Below are 19,528 nucleotides of genomic sequence, written 5' to 3'. Positions count from 1 at the left end.
CCAGAACGAAAGATTTTGTATGTTAATTGCCCAATAATATAACCTAAATTGGGTAGAGCAAGGCCTCCATTCTTTTTAATTTTTTGAAGGTGGGCTTTATTTAATCGGGGTTTTCTGTTCTTCCATATATAGGAAGAAAGAATCGAATCTAAAGAATCAAAAAAAACCACTTAGGAATAAAAACAGGTACGGCTTGAAAAAGGTATATAAATTTAGGTAAAATATTCATTTTAATAGAACTAATTCAACCAATCAATGATAAAGTGAGAGGTGACCAATTAGGAAGTGTCTTTTTCACATAATTCATTAAGGTTAGAAAATTTTCTTTGAATAGATCTTTATAATTCTTAGTGATTGTTATACCCGAATATGTAAATTGTTTTCTTAAAATTTTTAAAGGAAGGTTAATATCGGATGGTATCAAATTATTTAAAGGACACAATTCACTCTTGTAAATTCAATTTATATCCTGAAAACTGACTAAAATTAGTCAGTAAAAGAAACAGAGGGTAAAGAAGTTGTAACACGAGATATAAAAAGCAATAGGTCATCAGCATAAAGCAAAACTTTATGAATAGTACTTTTCCTTAAGATACTGGTGATATCTTTAGAATTTCGAAAGGCAATTGCTAAAGGTTTTAATACCAAATCAAAAAGCAAAGGGCTCAACGGACTTCCTTGTCTGGTTCCATGTTGGAGTTTAATTGGTTTAGAATTCTGAAAGTTAGTAAGGACCCAAGCGGAGGGAGATAAGTAATTTAATCCAAAAAATAAAATTGGGCCCAAAATTAAATTTTTCTAAGGTCTTAAATAGGTAATTCCATTCAACTCGGTCAAAGCCTTCTCCGCATCCAGAGAAATCACACATTCCGATATTTCCTTGGATGGAGAATGCATAACATTTAGCAATTGCCGTATATTAAAATAGGAATATCGATATTTAATAAATCCTGTCTGATCATCAGATATTATAGAAGGTATAATATTCTCGAGTCTACGGGCCAAAACTTTAGATAGGATCTTAGCATCAACATTGAGTAAAGAAATTGGTCTATATGAAGAGCATTCAGTGGGATTCTTATTCTTTTTAAGAATAAGCGAAATGGAAGCTCCATAAAAAGACTGTGGCAATCTACCCACCTTGAAGGACTCAGTAAGGGTAGAATATAAATGAGGTATAAGCGATGAAGAAAAAGCCTTATAAAATTCTCCAGAGAATCCGTCAGGTCGTGGAGATTTCCCAGAATGCAATAAACATATAGCCCCAGTGATTTCCTCCTGAGAAATAGATTGATCCAACTGCTTTCAATTATCAATCGAAAGTCCAGGAATATTTAATTGTTCATTCAGTATTATCTTTAACAAAATCAGAACCATAGAGTTTAGAATAAAATTCTCTAAAAGTGTCATTTATTTCAAAATGGTCAGTTGTCAAATCACCATTGGTTTTGCGAATTTCTTTAATTTGCTGTTTAGCTATAAAGGTCTTCAATTGATTAGCTAATAGTTTACCAGTTTTTTCTCCATGTATATAGAATTGGCTTCTATCTTTTAAAAGTTGGCTTTCAATTGGATACGTTATAAGAAGATCATATTTAGTTTTAATTTCAGTAAGTCTTTTATATAGTTCAGGGTATGATGCCAAAGTATATTTCTGGTGTAGTTGTTTTAATTGATTAACTAAGTCAGTTCTCTCTTTATTATTTTTTTTCTTAATATATGCAGTATAGGAGATAATTTGTCCTCTAATATATGCTTTAAAAGCGTCCCAAATGATAAGACTAGAAATCTCTTCCAATGTATTTTCTTGAAAAAAAGAGTAATTTGATTCTCCAGGAATTTTAGTAAGTCCTTATTAGATAACAAAGTTAAATTAAAATGCCAGGATCTGTTCATATGAGTGAAACCAGGAAGATTTAAAGATAGAAATACAGGAGAATGGTCGGATACAGCTACTTCTTCATATTCAATGGAGCGAACTAATGGAATCATTTGACTATCAATAAAAAAAATAATCAATCCTGGTATAAGAATGATGGACATGAGAGAAGAATGAATTTCTGCCGGGTGAAAAAAACGCCAGACATCAACAATATCACATTTCATTAGAAAGGATTGAAGCTGTTTTATTAGGTGTGGCTGATTTAGGAGAAGAACGATTTAATACTGGGTCTAGACAACAATTAAAATCTCCTCGCATCACTAAAGAATAAAGACTCAAAACTGGGAGTAGTGAAAAGAAACGCTCAAAAAATCCTGGGTCATCCAGATTGGGGGTGTACACATTAGCAAATACAATTAATTTATTATCTAGTTTGCCTGACACTATGACAAATCGCCCACTAGGGTCAGAGACAACTTTATGTTGAACAAAAGAAATTGTATCCTCTATAAAAATCGAGACCCCTCGAGATTTTGCTCTAAATGAAAAATGAAGAATGAAATTGTAAACCCCTCCACCAATTTTAATAAGGTGTGCGTTGTCTACACCTTTTGTAGAAAAATAGTGGGGGCCCTTAACTTTTTAATATAAGCAAAAATCTTATTCCGTTTCACAGGATGATTTAAGCCGTTCACATTAAAACTAAGTAAATTAATATTTCAGTTCATTTTAAATACTAATTAACAGAAGAGTTAAAAGATCTGACCATAAATAATTAGAACTGGAGAACGAAGCATAAAATAAGGTACTCAAACAGAAAATTTGGGTAGTAGCCCAACCCACCTTCCAGAGATAAAAGAAACCCCACCCCTCTCCCCCTCCCAAAGCCAAAAAAAAGCCAGCCACAGAACAGACGGCATGCTAAACCCTAAAGACAGCCCTTCCAAAGAAATCCTGCTGGCAAAACTCAAATTATTGTGTTCCTACCAAGAGAAAGCAGACAAAATAAACTTAGATCAGAAATCCAAAACATAAGAGTATTCATTTTAACAATTTCAAAAAATATATATGTAGAAAAACCTCAGAAAAAAGAGTAAAGTAATAAAAAATATAAGAAAATATCAAAAAGCAAGATATATAAACGGTCAAAATGTAAGTTTATTAAAACCTTATTCTATCCAACATTAAAAAGATAATTGCTCTTGTGTAAGAGATATAACACAATTAATCTTCTGCTTTCAAAAACTTGTGTGCCTTCAGTCGATCCCAGCCATTTCTGCACACCATTTTTCTGAACGATTCTAAGACGTGCAGGGAAGCAAAGGGAGGGCTTAAACCCTTGTTATAAAGCAGCGACATAACCTTTTTATATTTGGCGCGTTCAGCCATAACCTCCGGTGTATAATCTTCCACAAATCTGATCATTTTCCCATTGTAATCGATCATTCCTACTCCACAGATATGACAGATTGAAGCTCCTTAGTATGAAATTCATGAAAACACACAATAACCGACCTGTGTCGCTCCCCCGACTTTGGCTTTGGGGCCGGTGACCGGTGGGCGCAGTCCAACTTAGGCACAGACGGCAATAAATCAGGGAATAGCTGTTTCAGAAAGCTTGCAAAAAAACTACGTGGGGTGGGCACCTTCAATTGATTCTTCAAGACCCAGTATACGTAGATTGTTCCTTCTGCTTCTGCTTTCCAGGTTGGCAATATTCTTTGTTAATTTTTCATTAGATAATGATAATTTTTTGCAGAGCTTACTCATGTCTTCTAAGTCCGCTTCCAGTATCGAGAGTTTCTTTATTCCCCTTAATTTGCTTATCGTGTTCGAGTAGAGTTTGTTGAATAATGTCCCAACTTGACGTTAAGCTGTTGAAATTCGTCAGGAAGTTCTGTTCTTTGCTTTTTAAGAAAATCTCCAATTGATTCCAAAGTGGTTGGAGAATCATCTTTTTATTTTGCAGAGCCTTTAGTCTTTCTCAAAGACATAATAGAACAATATTGAGATTTATAATAAGCTTTCAAAAAACTGGTGGGAAACAAAAAGATGGGGAAGGTAGGATCAAGTTCAAAAAGATGTTACCCCATCAGCTGCCAGCAGGGCTCTCCACTGGTTTCTTACGGACTTTTGATTCCTCATTTAAAAAAAAATGCATACATAATGTCCTTCAAGAACTTCTATGAGGATTATGTCCTTCAAAAACCTGCTAATTATACCTATTTAATTGGTGTAGGTGGCTACATTTAAGGTTTGGATTCCAATTTCAGACTGAAGTGCTTTAAACTGCAATTCAATGTAAAATTTGTCATTTTTTGATCACTTTCACAAAATAATCCATTGTTGTGAGATTACCAGAAATCATGTCTTGTCACACAAGACTGGTGCAATAACTATTACAGCAGGAAGTCATTGAATGCATATATGAACTGAATAATTTTGGAAGCCTAAATCCCTGTTGCATTCACAGCCCTCATTTTGTTCTCTAGCCTGATTGAAGGCATCAAATATAATGCCCTTTTCAATGTAGCATCTTTTGTCAGGGCAGAAATTTACTAAGGAAATTTATTATTTTATAAAGCACATGATTTATCTACTTGGAAAAACATGATGAACCCCTTGATATTTTTGTGTGATTTTTTTTGCAGAAGCAGGTTCACCTGTTTTGCCTCAATTCTGTGTGTTCTTACTTGGACAATTAGCTAAAGGTGTTTAACTCTACTATTAACTTCATTCTGCGTTGTGTGAATTATTTTCTTTGTAGATCATAGTTAATTAATCAGTCAATTATTAATTTTGATATAATAAAATTATTTAAAATGATCAAAATAAGGGAATGAACTAGGCTTAGCTCTGTTAAACTTAAATATGAAAACCTATTTCTTTTGAAGCAAAATATCCTTGTTAAAGTTCAAGCTGAAGTTTAATTGCCATTCAGTCATACAGTCATTCAGTGCACTGTTAAATGAAGCACCATTCCTCCAGGTCCAGGGGACAAAACACAGTACATACAGTCACACACAGCACATAGTTGTGATACCACATACAGTTACAAAAATAATATTAGCCGAAGTCCCTGAGTTGCGTGGTCTGAAAATTGATGGTGCATGGAATGTTATCTTGCAGACATGTTTCTGCGAGAACAAGCATGCCTATTAATAATATTTTTGCCATATTAATAATCACTGTACGTTGTTAAAAAAAGTTAACATCACCTTGTATGCTAAACAGCCCAGGCAAGGCTTAATTCTTGAGCAAGACTAAATAGTGTTTCAGTAAAGGACATTACATTATTCTTTGTCAGTTCTTTCAACAGACAATGATTTGTGTGGATTACACTTATTGTACCAATAATACTATGTTGGTCATTATTATTGCCTCTGAAATACTTCTATTAATGTGTGTAATAGTGTAGAGGATAAGAGAATTTTCAAACAATAGTTTACATTAATATACCTTAAAATGGTCAGTTTTAAGTATTTTAACAATTTAAACTAGTCAAACTGTCATGATGGTGGTTCATAGATATTCTCAATTTACACTTTGTTCTACAATTCTAGGGTTGGTGTCACTCCTTTTGCTTGTCCCTTGTCTTCCTGCTCCTCAGCTGTCCATCCACTTTGTCTTTTCTCTGATTAGTCTGCTTACTGGCTATTTATAGAATTTTTATATCAGCCTGATTCGAAAAGACTGCTGATAATATATCTTGTAAACCATTTCTTCAATGCTCAACTTTTCCCTCCCTTGTGGAATTTCTTGGGATTCTAATGTTGATGTCATGCCATGGCTCCTTAAGCTGCACACTTATTACTGTATTTGTTATTGTTGCCACTAAACAGCATCTCTCCAACCTATTCCATGTTATCTATCTATCTTAATTCCACTATAGAGATAAACAATGGGTTGGTGTGAGGTGAGAGATCAAATTCTTACTGTATGATTACAATAAGCAATCTTGCAATAAGCAGACACAGATAAGCTGGTCAAAAAGCTGCACGTGCTGAAAATCAGAAATAAAAAACATCTGAAATATTAACTCTTTCTTTCTAGAGATGCTACCTGATCTAGTATTATCAGGATTTTCTCCTTTTATTTCAGCTGTAGATAAAAAAAAAAAGTCCATGTTCTTCACTCCCGTTCTTTCCTCCACTCTCACTGACATAGTAGTCTGGCACTCGATTTCAACTTGGTATTCGCGTCTAGTCTCTCACTAACTTTGTCCTATCTTACCTGTCCAATTAATTCTGCTCAAGTTTAGTGCTTCCTTTATACAATTCTCTTGCATTTTCTGTTTATTTTTGTTCTGTTTTGCTTAGCGTAGCCTCAATTTCAACCCCCCCCTTTTTTTTGAAAACTTTTGAACGTGTTCTTGCATGGTTACTTACAGCTAATCAGCCTATATTTTATGGTTTTCGTCTTTCCTTCAGCTAATGTTGGCCACGTTCTTCTCAACAATTGGCTGTTTGATCACTCACCTTCTTTCCACGAGTTCAATTTGATTTCCAAGACCATTTATATTGCATCAGACAATTTTGGCTTGACCTGATGTACTAAATTCTCTCATAAGTGTAACTTTCAAAGGTCAGGTTCTTTTCATACATCTTAAATGTTTGACACAGAGAAGATTGTAAATTGTCAGTCTTGCAGTCATTCAGCCCACCACATCCATGCTACTTGGTGGGCACCCATTTGTATTAATGCTATCTTCCAGCATTTAGCCCAGATGCTTCTATGCTTAATTGGTTCTGGATACTTGCATATTGCCTGAGCCTACTGCATTTGAGGGGCACAATAAAGAAAACAATGTTACCAGTATATCACACTTTGCGAATTAGGGTTATTAATTCACACAAAATTAAAACTTGTCTATAGTTTATTGAAGTACTTTAAATATTTCATACTCTAAAAAATAAATCAGATGAGCATTTCCTCTATCAGAGTTTGCTAATGTATCCAGTTGGTCAATTTGATCAAAACTCTAAAATAGTTATATAACTTCGAGTAGATCTGTGGAATTGCAGGTGTACTTGTTTTGCTGAAGTTAGCACAACATCTGACTTTACTTTTGAGATATGCATCTGCAATTATATCCTATTTTAGTTGTATGCTGCTTATTCTGTATATTGGGGTCTCTGTTGCTTTCAGACTTAATAGATAACTGTTAATATTTTTGATCTGAATTAAATGTAAAAATCAAATGAGGACCTTGTATATTTGCCTTTCGCCAATTAGGTTTTATAATAGACACGGGATTCTGCAGATACAGGGAATTTTGAGTAACACGCACAGAATGCCTGATGAATGATCTTGGCTCAAAATATTGACTGTTTATCTCCCTCCACAGATGCTGCCTGGCCTGCTGAGTTCCTCCAGCATTTTCTCTTAATTTTTATATTTTTACATTTTAATTTTCTGACAAACTGAATAAGTATCTTTTGTCAGTCTTCAATGTGGAAGACACCAGCAATGTGCCAAAAATTTCAGAAAGTTGAAGCAGAAGTGACCGAACACACAATTACTAAGAAGAAGGTGCTTGGAAAGCTGAAAGGTCTGAAGGTAGATGGGTCACCTGGTCTTCTTGGACTACTTGCTAGAAGTCTGAAAGAGGTAGCTGAAGAAATGTAGAGGCATTGGTAGTGACTTTCAAGAATTACTATGGTTGGGAATGGTTCCAGAGGACTTGAAAATCACATGCTACCGAGCTCCTTATGGAAGGAGAGATGCAAAATAGAGGAAATTATAGATTATGAGCCTGACTTCAGTGGTTGGTAAGATTTTATAGTTCATTATTAAGGAAGAAGTTTCAGGGTACTTGGAAGCATATGATAAAGTAGGCTGAAGTCAGCATGGTTTTCTTAAGTAATGATCTTGTCTGACAAATCTGTTGGAATTCTTTAAGGAAGTAACAAGCAGGATCGACAAAGGAGGTTTTTGGCAAGGTGCCACATGAGGCTGCTGAACAAAATAAGAGCCCATGGTATTACAGGAATGGGAGGAACATGGATAAAAGATTGACTGAGTACAGGTTTACCCCACTATCCGAAAGTAGAATGTTCCTTTGAAACCTTTCGTAAGCTGAGATGGCGGAAAGCAAAGAAGCAATTACCATTAATTTATATGAGAAAATTTTTTGAGCATTCCTGGACCCAAAAAATAACCTACCAAATCATACCAAATAACACATAAAACATCAAATAACACTAGCATATAGTAAAAGCAGGAATTATATGGTAAATACACAACCTATATAAAGTAGAAATAATGTATGTACGATGTAGTTTCACTTACCGGAATCGGGAAGACAGCGAGCACACTGGAAGGTTGACGCATTTTTCTATCGTACAGTTCTTTGTAAGCACTCAAAACATCCTGCAAACCTGCCCTAAACCTACGTGCCTTTTCAAAGTTAAAGTCATACTTTTCTGCAATCATTGCAGCACTGCCAATGGTAGTGAAAATCTCACATGGTTCAAAGCTGTGGCAGGTTGATGCTGAGTGTAGTTCCCGGGGAAGGAGCTTCACGGCGCCATTCTTGCTGCTTGGGGTGCGCACCGCCTCTATAACGGCTCACTGCAAAACAAATGCTGAACGCTATTTTTGCTTTTTGCCTTTTTCCGTAAAAGCAAAAATCCTCCGTATTTCTTTCAGTTAACGAAAACAGGTACCAATGTAGGTCTTTCGTAAAAGCAAAGTGGTGTGAAGCGAACTTTCATAAAGTGGGGGACACCTGTAGCAGGAGGCAAGGTATGGGAATAAAGGGGGCCTTTTCTGGTTGGCTGCCAGTGAATAGGGATGTTCTGCTGTGGTTGGTGTAGAGTCTGCTACTTGTTGCATTATATGTTAATGATCTGGAGATGGAATTGATGACTTTGTGGCCATGATACAAAGATGGGCAGAGTGGCACACAGTGTTGAAGAAGCAGGGGGTCTGTAGAAGGACTTGGAATAGGTTGGGAGAACGGCTAGCAGAAGATGGCATACAGCATAGTGTAATATGTGGTCATGTACTTCGGTTGAAGGAATAAAGGCAGACTATTTTTTAAGTGGGGAGACAATTCAGAAATCAAGCTGCAAAGGGATTCCTAATTCAGGGTTCCCTAAAGGTTAACTTGCAGGTTGGGTCAGTAGTAATGGAGGCAAATACAATATTAGTGTAACACTCGCTTTGCCTAGTGCCATGATCTCGGGGGAGGTAACCCCCCCCCCCCCGCCCAGCCGAACTTTAGAACTCCCGTTTGGGTGGATGCTACGTGAAGTGTTTCCTGTGTCAGATCAGTACCTCGAAATAACAAACAGTATACAATATGCGTTAAACAAGTAAGGTTTTATAACTTTTGGACTATGAGACTAGTAGAGAACAAAATATAAAATAAAAGGCACCAAGAATTTATTTAATCAGTTTGTGCACAATTCGTTGGAGCTCACAGTTTTTCTTCACTGATTCCTCCTCCGATCGTCGTCGACCCTGGCTCCCGCTGGAGCCCGGAGGTTCGGGCAGCCCACCGACTCCTCACGTTGCATCTCCTCTCTTCATTTCCCTCGCGCCTTCTGCCCAGAGCCCGCAAAACCCAACAGCTTTCACACAAACAAGAAAGAATAACATTTCATCCATTGGTTAGCAACTGAATTCCAAAGTCCCATTATCTCTTCCTATAACCCAAACATGCTGCTACAGAGAACCCATTACCTCAGCAGGTAACATTACAGAGAAGCTATTTTATTAGCCTTAGCAGTTAACATAAAAGAGAAACTCTTACATTACTATTAATTTTGAGAAGACTAAAGTATAAATACAAGGATGCAATACTATGGCTTTATAAGATGTTGATCGGACCTCATTCAGATTGTTATGAACAATGTTGGGCCCATATCTAAGGAAAGATGTACTGGCACTAGGGAGGGTTTAGAGAAGATTTATGAGAGTAATCCCAGGGATAAAAGTGTTATCAGGTGAGGAGCGCTTGATGGCTCTGGGTTTGTACTCACTGGAGCTTAGAAAGATGTGGGAGGGAATCTCATTGAAATTTACAGAACATTGAAATACTGGAAAGATTGGTCACGAGGAGGATATTTCTATTAGTGGGAGAGTCTAACACCAGAATAGGAGCGTACCTTTAGAATAGAGATGAGGGGGAATTTCTTTAGCCAGAGGGTGGTGAATCTGTGCAGTTAATTGGCACAGGTGGCTGTGGAGGCGAAGCCGTTTGATATATTTAAAATGGAAGTTCATAGGTTCTTGATCATTAGAGGTGTCAATTGTTAGGAGAAGGCAGGAGAATGGTGTTGAGAAGGAATAATAAATCAACCATGATCGAATGGTGGAGCATGAATGATCTCTGCTAGAATATTTCAGTAATTCATTTATTTTTCCAGTCGTTATGTTAATTTATCTCCAATTGTGATCTTTTCAAATTACTGTTGTGTTACTCAAGGGGTGGGGGGATAGGAACTCATCATAGCTGAACCAAATATCTCATACCTTCCAGTGTTTTTTTTTCTCTGTTTTGTCTGTCTTTTCCCCCCCACAGCATTGAATACCATCTGCCGAAGTAAGGGGCCACATCTTCCTATTGCTCTTCAGCTTCTGTGCAACCCTTTGCTCAATTAAGCATATACCAACTGCTCTGGTGTATCTCCATTGTCCAAGTTAGCAGGACTGCCCAGACTTGCTAACATTGTTACCTATCGGTTATAGACTGAACACCTGGTTTAATAATTCTTTTTCCACTATACATTGTTACTGAATGCTCTTAAGTGAATATCACCCCTAGTTAGAAGCACCAGACGTTCTAGATAGTAGGGTAGCTCATTCTAGTCGGAATAGTTTAACTTCAGATAATGCTCCAATGAAACTTTCTATCAAGTTAATGGATACTACTTGTACTAATAGACAATGGGGATTTAACGCTATTTTGCTTCAAGACTCGGACTTTGTCAAGTTTATAAAGGAACAGATTGATTTCTTCTTTTCAACTAATACTACGGAAGAAGTTTCCATTGGAACAGTTTGGGACGCTTTTAAAGCTTATATCCGTGGTCAGATTATTTCCTATTCGGCTGGTTTGAAAAAATGTGCTAAGAATGAAATACTTTTGTTGGTTGATAAAATTAAAGAAATCGATTAAAAAAAAATATGCTGTTTCTCCCAGTAAGGAGCTGTACAAACACAGAGTTGAACTTCAATTGGAATATGGCTTATTATTAACATCCTCGATTGAAAATCAATTAATGAGAACTAGAAGTGATTTTTATATTCATAGTGATAAATCGGGTAAATTATTGGCTAATCAATTGAAATTTGCTTCGGTTAAACATCAAATTACTAAGATTCGCAAACACAATAATACTTTGACAGTTGATTATGATGGGATAAACAAAACCTTCCAAGAATTTTATGCCTCTTTATATCACTCTGATTTTCCTCATGATTTTTTAAGTAAACTGAATTTTCTGAAATTATCACCGGAAGATTGCTTATCATTAGAAACTCTTATTACAGAGGAAGAAATAATAACTGCAATCTCATCATTGAATTCTGGTAAAGCACCTGGTCCGGATGGGTTTACAGTGGAATTTAAAAAATTCTTTTCCTCTATTCGCTCTCCGAGGTTGTCTAGAATATTCAAAGAAGCAATCAGTTTAGGTAAATTATCACAATCGTTCTATGAAGCCTCTATCTCCTTAATTCTTAAAAAGAATAAAGATCCTACTGATTGTGCATCATCCAGACCGATACCTCTTTTGAATGTAGATTCAAAAATTTTTTCAAAAATTTTAGCAACTAGGTTCAAGAAGGTATTACCTCAAATTATATCTATGGATCAAACCGGATTTATTAAAAATCGTTATTCATACTTTAATATTAGGAGGTTAATGAATATTGCTTATACCCCCTCACTTACTACCCTGGAATGCATTATCTCATTAGATGCTGAGAAAGCCTTTGACAGAGTCGGATGGCCTTATTTATTCAGTGTGCTTGAGAAATTTTATCTTAGTTTGACATTTATATCTTGGATTAAATTGTTATATTACTCCCCGGTAGCCTCGGTTTGTACTAATAATCAAACATCTCCCTTTTTTCATCTTTTTCGTGGTACTAGGCAAGGATGCCCTCTTAGTCCTTTACTATTTAATATTGCCCTTGAACCTTTAGCAATTGTTATCCGTGACTTGCCCAATATTTTTGGTATTATCTGCGGAAACGAAATACATAAATTATTACTATATGCAGATGATTTGTTGTTATACATCTCTAATCCGGAGAAGTCAATTCCTGCTACTCTAGCTTTGTTGGCTCAATTTAGTAATTTTTCTGGTTACAAATTGAATCTTAATAAGAGTGAATTATTTCCCCTAAATAAGCAGGTACCTATTTATGGACATTTACCATTTAAATTGGTTACTGACTCATTTATATATTTAGGGATAACAATTATGAAAAAGTATAAAGACTTATTTAAAGCTAATTTTTTACCTTTAATTGATCAGATTAAACTTCTGTTTACTAAATGGTCACCAATTTTTTTGTCTTTGATTGGTCGAATTAATGCTATTAAGATGATTATTTTGCCCAAATTTCTATATGTATTTCAATCGGTTCCAATTTTTATCCCAAAATCTTTTTTCAATAATGTTGATTCAAAAATTTCCTCATATACATGGCAGAACAAAAATCCTAGGTTAGGTAAAAGGTATTTACAGAAATCTAAAAAGGGGGGGGGGCTCACCCTCCCGAATTTTAGATTCTATTATTGGGCAATTAATATTCAATATTTAAAATTTTGGTTACGAGATTTGGATGTATCTTTAAATCCACATTGGGTAAATCTTGAATGTAATTCATTACAAGGGTTTTCTTTGGGTTTGGTTTTAGGAACTTTGCGTCCTTTTACTACTTCTAAATTGTATAAACAAATGAATAATCCAATAGTTAAGCATACTTTAGGTATATGGTTTCAATTTTGAAGATTTTTTGGGTTTAATCAATTTATTTTAGCAAGTCCTATTATATCTAATTTCCTTTTTCAACCTTCCACTATGGATCAAGCTTACTTTGATTGGAAAACCAAAGGTATAGTACGTTTTCGTGATTTATTTTTGGATAATTGTTTCATGTCTTTTGATCAACTTTCTAATAAATATAACTTACCCAGATCTCACTTTTTTAGATATCTACAGATTAGAAACTTTTTAATTACTGTTCCTCCTAATTTTCCACACTCATATCCAATGGGCACTTTGGAAAAAATTTTAGATCTAAATCTCTCTCAGAAAAGTGTTGTAGCAATTATATATAATATAATTATGAATTTATGTCCTGATGTTTCCAATAAAATTAAAGCTGATTGGGAAAGAGAATTTAAGATTATTATACCGATTGAAAAATGGGAAAAAATTCTTCAATTGGTTAATTCATCCTCTATATGTGCTTAAACATGTGTTGATACAGTTTAAAGTAGTGCACAGGACTCATATGTCCAAAGATAAACTATCTCATTATTATTCTTATATTAATCCTATATGTGATAGATGTCATTTCGAGATAGCTTCTTTAACTCACATGTTTTGGTCATGTCCTTTGTTGGAAAAATATTGGAAAGATATTTTTGATATTATTTCAACGGTTTTGAATATAGACTTACAACCTCATCCAGTTACTGCTATCTTTGGATTACCAATGATAGACTCAAATTATTTAACCTCTTCAGCATGCCGGATGATTGCATTTCTTACATTAATGGCTAGAAGATCCATTTTGCTGAATTGGAAAGAGATTAACCCTCCTACTATATTTCATTGGTTTTCACAAACTATGTTGTGTTTGAATTTGGAAAAAATTAGAAGTGTGGTTTATGACCCTTCCATTAAATTTGAAAAAACTTGGAGGCCATTCATTCAGCATTTTCATATGATGTAATTTGACCATTTCCAAACTTATTTTATTTCTCTGTACTGTTGGTTGAGAGGAATGGAGTCGTTGACACTAAGGTTTTCTTCTTTTCCATTTTTAAGTTGTTAGAATTGCCCAAGTCTTTTAGTTTAGTTGACTAATTCTGTTTCGTTTAGTTTTTTTTGGGGGTGGGGTTTGTTTGTTTTTCTATTTTTTTTTTCTTTTTCATGATTTTTTTCCAGTTTTTTTTTGCCCTGTATTATTCATTGTTATCCTACATGATTGGGAGTTTTGTCAATTTATACTATTTGGTCTTACAATTACTCATTTTAAGTACAACAATGTTTCCCCTACTATTTGTATTATTGCTATGTTATGTTTATATTTTATGAAACTAATAAAAAGATTGAAAAAGAAAGAAGTTTAACTTGTGTAAGGTTGATGGATTAGAAGTTTGAAAGTAAAGTGGAAAATGCATCATCTATTTTGAATTATGGACCAGGAGTTAAATTTAATAGCATTATTTATTCCTCACATTATTCACCTTTGATATACAGTTTCTTGGTTTTTTTGTAGACAATGGCTTAATTTCTACTAATTCTTCGAGTTATTCTAGTTATTTTTAAATGATTTGCTGCTTTCCATTGTTGAAGTTTTGTTCACCATTGTATGTCTTGTCAGGAATGACATCTCATCACTGGAAGATTTCTTTGAATTTCCAATTGCATCAGTCTTTCTAGGATACAGGTGTCTCCCACTTTTTGAACGTTCGCTTTACGAAACCTCACTATTACGAAAGACCTACATTAGTTAGCTGTTTTCACTAACAGAAGGTGTTTTCACTGTTACGAAAAAGGCAGTGCGCGGAAAAAGCAGCGTGCCGCGAGCAGCCGCTGTCCCCCGGATTCGAGCTGCATTCCAACTGGCATTGCTTAAACACATGCCTGTGAACAGCCATTTGCAAGATGAGTTCTAAGGTGTCGGAAAAGCCTAAAAGAGCTCGTAAGGGTGTTACACAGCGTAAAACTAGACATAATTAAGCGTTTCGATCATGGTGAACGAAGTAAGGACAACGTGAGTTTGGCTTGTGGAAGTTAACGAAGATGATGTTGAAGAGATTTTGGCATCCCATGACCAAGAACTGATAGATGAAGAGCTGATGCAATTGGAAGAGGAAAGGATAACAATCGAAATCGAATGAGTAATGATGAAGTACGACTTTAATTTTGAAAGGGTACGTCGGTTTAGGGCATATTTGCAAGATGGTTTGAGTCCTTACAAAGAACTGTATGATCTAAAACTGTGTGAGGCTCAGCAGTCAAGCAAGCCTTCCACATCAGCCACAGCAGATGACAAACCTCGACCTTCGACATTGAGGCAGGTAGAGATAGAAGAAGATGACCTTCCTGCCCTAATGGAAGCAGACGACACCCCTGTGTCCCACCACCCCAACCCTCAGGCCGCGGACAGATACCGATTCGCGGAGAATGCAGCGGTAGCCGGGAAGCACACAGCACATCTTTAAGAAAAATGCCGAAATTCACGTTAATTAATTAGATGCCGCCCGGCACACAACTGTTGGCCCAGATCAGAGGCGACGCATTCGGCAATTGCCTCTGATCTGGGCCGACAATTACGTGCCGAGCGGCACCTAATTAATTAGCATGTTTATTTCGGCTTTTTTCTTATAATGTGCTGTGTGCCTCCTGGCTACCGCTGGACCGCTGCATGCTTCGCCGATCGGGTCGCTGCCTGGAGGGTGGGGGCCACTGCGCCACCCCGACCTGCGATGACTCAGTCTAACACACCATCGGTGTGCTCGGTGTCTTCCCAATTTCCGTAAGTGATACTACACTGTACATACATTATGTCTACTTTATATCGGCTGTGTATTTTTATGCATTATTTGGTATGATTTGGCAGCTTCATAGCTTAAAGGTTACCGGAGAGAGTGTTTTTGCCAACAGCACTTGCGTGAGATTTTCTGTTGAGAGCGCTTGCGTGAGATTTTCTGCTGAAAGCGCTTGCGCCGTGTTTCTGCTGAGAGCGTTTGCGTGAGATTTTCGCTATGGAGAACAATTCAGGCAATGATTGTGGAAAAGTATTTCTACTTTATATAGGCTGTGTATTTATCATATCATTCCTGCTTTTACTATATGTTACTGTTATTTTAGGTTTTGTGTGTTATTTGGCATGATTTGGTAGGTTATTTTTGGGTCTGCGAATGCTCACAAAATTTTCCCATATAAATAAATGGTAATTGCTTCTTCGCATTACAACATTCCGGCTACGAACCGTTTCTTAGGAACGCTGTACCTTCCGATGGAGGGGGAAACCTGTATTTTGATCTTGTATTTAATTGACTGTTGCTTTGATGTTGCAAACTGTTGTAAATTCCAGCAGGCATTTTTCTTCCCTCAACTTAGCCCTTTTTGTGTTATAATTCGCAAATAGACATTAAGACAGCTCCTGGGTTCCTAGTGATTTCATTTACTAATATTCAATTAATTTAACAACCTAAATCTAAATAAAATTTTGTTTTAAATCCTCAGTTTAAGATTTTTTTTTACTGATGTTGATTTACAAATACCTATTCTAATTCATAAGTCTGTTGCATTATGTTTTTTGGTAGAAATGATCTATATGGAGCCATGCAGAGTTCATGCTGCAACACTTAGTGCAATATAAGGCCACTTGTTTTTAGATGATCTAATTTAAATGTCAGATATTTGTCAAAATGTTCAGTATTTGGCATTCCTTTTAAATTAAGTTGGCATAACCTTTTGAGAACTGTAGTCCTGTTGCACTAGATAATGAATTATTTAACAATAATCTTTGATTTGCAGTACATGTTGCGTCAGTTTATTTCAAATGCAGTTAAATGCATGTCTGGTATTAAAGAGCTAATCTACATTTTGAAATGTAAACCACAAATACTTCTGAAAACAAAAAAGACAATTGACCAAACGTGGGTATAGTTTGCATGTTCAGTTAATATACTTGTTTTAAATAAACACGTTTCTGAAGTTAAATACCAGATATTTAATCCCATGCACCATCAGTCTTTTGGCCACGCCACTCAGGGACTTGTGCTGATATTATCTTTGTGACTGTATGTGCTATCGTTACTCTGTGTGCTGTGTATGATTAGCACATACACAGCATACATGGCACTGTGTTCTGCACCTTGACCCAGGAATGCTATTTCATTTAGCTATATACATGTGTATGGTTGAATGACAATGAAACTTGAACTTGATATTTGATGTGTGACTGAAAGATCGCAGCCTTGCTGTTAATATTTTCTCATTATCTGTTCAGTAAGTGATAAGTGGAATATTATTGCTTATCACTATCAATCATCATAAGGTGGAGTTGACTGTCTTGAACTGCTGCAGCCATTGTGAGAGCACCCTAAGAATGTTCTTTCAAAATGTTATGACTTTGACCCCAGAAACAAAAAGAGATTACTTTGTATGTCAACAAAGAATACTGCATGAAGAACTTGGAAGGGGTGGAGTTTTCAATCTCCCTATTGTCTCATTCACGAGTGGAAGTCATGAGTAGTGGTGTTCTTTTGTACAAGTCTAATTAAGTTTCAGCCATAGTATTTCAGTAGTTATTTGATGTTTAAGATGCTAATCAAGTGAACTGATTGTTCTGAATAGAGTCACACTTCAAGTGCTGTTGCAGCAGTAGACCTTCTGTAAATCCAGACTATTCTATCACCTTCCAGATTAGTATGCAGTGAACAGCTCACAGCATTATTGGTATTAATTACATCAGATATCTCATTTAATGTGGTTTTACTTGAGCTCTGCATTCACAAGTGAGCTTTATTTTAATAAAAGAATTTTCTTAGTTTCAGGAAGACTCTCTGATTGATTCATTGCTTCAAGATGATGATGATGAAGATGATGATAATGAATCGCGTTCTTGGAGAAGATGATCAGAGCGTTTACTTACAGAAAGCTGTCTGTCTACATTCTAAATCATAATGTGATTTGTTTTTTCTAAAAACTAATGTACTAAAGATTGTAGTGAATTACCTGTATTAGTCCAGAAGCACTGTTTGGTATAGAGGGTTAGACCCTGCATTGAGTTGCTACTGTACCTATATGGAAAGATTGAAATGAAATTGCAGCTTTAGTTGCAACAGGAGGCATGTATGTAATTCATTTTTTAAAAAAAAAAATCATTTTGTGAAACTTGGTATGCAAAATGTTCGTTGAACTTCAACCTGATAGAGATACCAAGAATTTACATGTAATTTACTGATTTGGTCATATGATCTGATCAAACAAAGACCATTTCAATGTAACTATTATAAATGGTTCCATGTTGTTATGGAATGAGAGGTTGATATTGAATCTCTATGGATGTTTTGAAAAACTGAGACATTCTGAGCTTTGTGATAAAGCAAAGAACTTGGCAAGTACTGAAAAGTGCTCTTGTTTGTTAAAAGTTATGAATACCTTTTATTTTGCATAGTTTGCTTTAGGCTTTACTATGTATTAGCCTTGGTTTATTTTTCTGTTGGATTTGTGTATGTATTTTACTTGGTTGATTTTAAACATTCATTGTACAACAAATTGGTCAAAAGTCTTTTGACTTTTGAAGTGTTTAAAAAAAAATAAAGCAATGGAATGGTCTAATATATATATTAAAAAAAGTGAAAAAGAAACAATGTAATATAAAAGAGAATTGGTTACATGGAAAACAAAAAAATGAAGACCATTCCAAACACCCACCAAAAATTTCACAAAAGAGCTTTAACCAATTCTTCATTTTCAATGCCCTTCTAATTTTTTTTGTTTCCTTTACAGGAAAGAGATAAAAGGGTGATTCTAATGCATACTGTGCCGTATGTTATGTTTTCAAATTGCAGTTTAAACTTTGACTTCTTCAAATGTCCTGCTCCATATGTTGTCACTATCAGTGTTCGTATTGAACCTACCTCATGAAGCACATTAACCATGTGTGCAGCTAAATTAATGAATTTTTCAGCTGTTGGTCTTGTTAGTCAGACAATGGATGATACTTAAGAGTTACATAAAGCGTTTGTACCTTGAAAGCTAGCCCCAGTAACTGCAGGCTTGAAATTGAAAGCTATCGCAATAAAACTAAAATAATGAAGTTGCACTGATGAAGGTACTATTTGGTCTGGTCAAACTGTTTTTTGAGCATGACCATTCACAACTTGCAGAAATTCCATAGGTTGTGATCAAACAAGTGGAACTACTTTGAAACTACAAGGTATTGTATTTACTACTTGGTGTTCTATTTGTCTTTATATTTGTTATAAACTGCTATTGGTTAAGTCAGATGTTTTAGCAGCATCAGCAGGAAAACAGTTGAGCAAAATAATGTCTAATAATACGGCAAGTATTTACAGGATAGTTTTTTTTAACATTTATTGGAAAATACAAATGCATTTGGTAGATGCTTATTAAATTTTGGCTGAGATTACCAAATCAAATGCCTCTGATATTAGATTGTCACATTGTTATCTTTCAACAAATAATGGGTGAGCAGTTATTTCTTACAAAAAGTGGGAAAGCTGAAGCTGTGTTATGTTTTGTGTCACAAATCCTGCCCTCTGGTCCAGTTCCCTTTTCTGGAAATTGCTCGAGACTTGTTTGACCACTTGCAGCTTTGATGTTATGCTTAATGGAGTTTAGTTTCTATTTGTTTTACCATTGAACAGCTCTATTTCCATTCCTATGAGGTTACCAGTTCTACCATGCTGGC

General features: G+C 35.5%; 1 protein-coding gene across 4 annotated transcripts in view; it reads left to right on the top strand.

Annotated features, from left to right (window-relative positions):
* rbm26 (RNA binding motif protein 26) overlaps window positions 1-19,180 on the top strand; it is a 157,795-nt gene extending 138,615 nt beyond the window's left edge. For 2 of the 4 annotated variants that reach the window (XM_063048504.1, XM_063048503.1), the window contains one exon: window positions 17,640-19,180. In XM_063048504.1, the coding sequence (XP_062904574.1) occupies window positions 17,640-17,726 (87 nt within the window). In that variant the 3' untranslated portion in view covers window positions 17,727-19,180. The remainder of the gene's footprint in view (window positions 1-17,639) is intronic. The other 2 variants (XM_063048501.1, XM_063048502.1) reach the window with 1 other exon arrangement.
* Window positions 19,181-19,528: the final 348 nt, after the last annotated feature.

This window comes from Mobula hypostoma, chromosome 5, assembly GCF_963921235.1.
Source record: "Mobula hypostoma chromosome 5, sMobHyp1.1, whole genome shotgun sequence".
Classification (NCBI taxonomy): Eukaryota; Metazoa; Chordata; class Chondrichthyes; order Myliobatiformes; family Myliobatidae; genus Mobula; species Mobula hypostoma.
Note: the sequence above shows the minus strand (reverse complement) of the source record. Positions and strands in the feature narration are given on the sequence as shown.